This window comes from Sardina pilchardus, chromosome 2 (genome assembly GCF_963854185.1).
Source record: "Sardina pilchardus chromosome 2, fSarPil1.1, whole genome shotgun sequence".
NCBI classification, from domain to species: domain Eukaryota; kingdom Metazoa; phylum Chordata; class Actinopteri; order Clupeiformes; family Clupeidae; genus Sardina; species Sardina pilchardus.
In genome coordinates this window covers 35,768,868-35,771,367 of record NC_084995.1, presented here as the reverse complement: position 1 = coordinate 35,771,367, position 2,500 = coordinate 35,768,868, and the positions used below count along the sequence as shown (strand labels likewise).

General features: G+C 47.6%; 1 protein-coding gene across 2 annotated transcripts in view; it reads right to left on the bottom strand.

Annotated features, from left to right (window-relative positions):
* tle2c (TLE family member 2, transcriptional corepressor c) overlaps positions 1-1,353 on the bottom strand; it is a 21,598-nt gene extending 20,245 nt beyond the window's left edge. For both annotated transcript variants that reach the window (XR_009937148.1, XM_062528875.1), the window contains exon 1: positions 843-1,353. Coding sequence is in view for 1 of the 2 variants with exons in the window: in XM_062528875.1 (XP_062384859.1) it covers positions 843-866 (24 nt within the window). In the remaining variant the exon portion in view is untranslated. The remainder of the gene's footprint in view (positions 1-842) is intronic.
* Positions 1,354-2,500: the final 1,147 nt, after the last annotated feature.

Genomic DNA, 2,500 nt, shown 5'->3' with positions numbered 1-2,500 from the left:
CTATTTGGAGAGGGTTTTTATTGAGATATGAAGGCTGCTTGCGTTGCGTGTCATTTGACACCTTGAGTAACTCTGTATGAGAGTTGTGTGCATGAGCACTGACTAAATGTTGCTTGGTGTCTGGATGAAGGTTGCATACATGTGTGAAGCCTACTTAAGGGCAGTAGCAATGCTGCCTGAGGACTGTATGCATGTTGAATGACAGTTGTATGAGCATATTCAAAGGCTTATGAGAGCTTGGACTGATTGTTATATGGGGTCATTTTAAGACCGATCTAGTCAGAATGCTGAACATATAGGGTAACGAAGGCTGTAATAATGGCATATATAAACATGGAATGACAGCCTAATGCACCTATTATGAGGTTTGTGTGAGAACTGCATGATAGATGTATGGGGTCTATAGAAAGGCTGTGTTAGTAGTGCACTAGCAAGGAGGTTGCATGACTTTTCTAGGCGTGCTAATTTGAATGTGTTATAAAGGTTTTATTACTGGTCAACCAAGGGTACTGAGTACTATGCCTAAATGAATACAGTAGAAGAGTTGCTGGAATACTGTATGAGATGATAGATTATTATTCTCTCTATATGGAAAGTAAGTGTAGGTTGTACCACTACTTCACCTTGTTTTATGATATCTGTGACAAAGCTATGTTAAGTGTGTTCTGGCCATTGCATAACTGGTAAACAAAGGTTGTATGAGTGCCATACTAGGCCTGTGCGCTGCATAACGGTTGGAGGAGTATTGCTACATGAGATCTATGTACGGTCTGTTTGAGTAGTTTGAGATGTGCTAGTTGAGAGCAGAATGAAAACAAGTGGTGCGAGGGGAAGCCACTCACCTGTGGTCGACCGTGGGGGTACATGGTCCCTGCTGGGAGGGTGGTCCTCTCTCCCGCGCCTCCTGTCGCTGGCCGCCTCTTCGAGGCCCCAAGGAGAGAAGAGACTCCCCTGCAAACCCTCAAAACACGGCCCGCTTCTCTTCCTCGTTTCTGTTTCTCTCTCTCACACACACTCTCTCTCTCGTTCTCCCTTTCGCTCTGTTTCTCTTTCTCACTGAACCAGATTTCGCAGTGAGTGTCACCTCCTTCTTCCCGAACTTCGGTGCGTCTTTATTATCCGTTCGTGTTTTCTCTTCTCGGGAATGGCAGGATATCTATTAGTCCAGAAATCACAGATTCCCTCTTTCACCACGCAGGAGGCTATCTCTTCGCCTGGAGTGAAACGGCACTCAGCGGTCCGCGTCTGTGTGCAGATCCCTCTCGTTCTCTCTCTCTCTCTTCACCACGCGCTCGCTCTCTCGCCTCTCCTCCATCACTGCTCCGCTTCGTTCAGCGCGCCCCCCCTCCCCCGCCTCGCCAGCCAGGAAAACATAAACACGGCCAGCCGTCTACCCCCACCCCACCCCCCAACACTCACACATCCAGGAACAGAAACACTCTCTTCTCGTTTCCCTCTCTCTCTGTGTTTTCTCTCGTCCTCTCTCTTTGAAACACTGCCAAAAAAGCCAAGCGGGGAGCTGTAGAAAATCTAAAGATACAGGAAAAGAGAGCGAGTGATAGAGAGGGGGAAAAAGAGGAAAGAGGGAGGAGAGAAAAAAGAACAGCAGGTCAGTAGCTGATCCACTGGGCTTTTCAGCAGCAAACCCCAGCCTGTATTATCCTGTGCCTCTCGGCTGCACATGAACTTGGCAGCAAGCTAAAGCTGCTTTTAAGGTGGCGCCGCGGGGTTGCTGTAGCTGACAGCGGATGCGCTTCAGAGAACATGAAAGGGGGGAGAATATTGTGCTGAAAACTGAACACACATTTTCTTCATACGATCTTAAAAGTTGACGCTGCCGGTGAGAGACGAGAGGGCAAAAATAATGTGATCTTCTCTGCTGAAAATGAAATTGTGTGGCGGGAATTGTTCTCAACGACCTTAATTTTTCTATTCGGCTTGAGGTCTCCAACTGCTGTATGCGATTGGTCAGGAAAGGAACAAAACTGAACCAATGAGACGCGCAGGGACCCCACGTTGGGTCATGACAAAATGTGTGGTCTGAACCAATCCCAGATGCTGAATAGAGCGTCTGGAATCGCGGGTATTGTAGTTCGTCACCTCCTCATCCTGTCTAGTGTGGGGATAATGTCTGTGTTATCCTGGCCTTGCATGTTTGAATCAAACACACTCCTCTACGTCACTACGTTAGTTTTGCTGTAGTGTAGGCTACATCTGATCTACTCTAACCTCTACCTTCCCATCACACAAGAAAAGAGAGGGAAAACCACACACTCATTAATTAGGATTAATGCATTCACGTTTTTTTTCATCATACAGTTCTGCCTCCCCTGTGCCAGTGCTGCAGTTGCACTGTGTTTATCTGCTAAGCTGCACACCAAAAAGCCTGAGTTCAGCCCAACAGCCAAGCTACCAACAACATCCCCCTACACACACACACACACACACACACACACACACACACACACTAGTGCTGATGTGGGAGCAGTCGGCTCCTTAC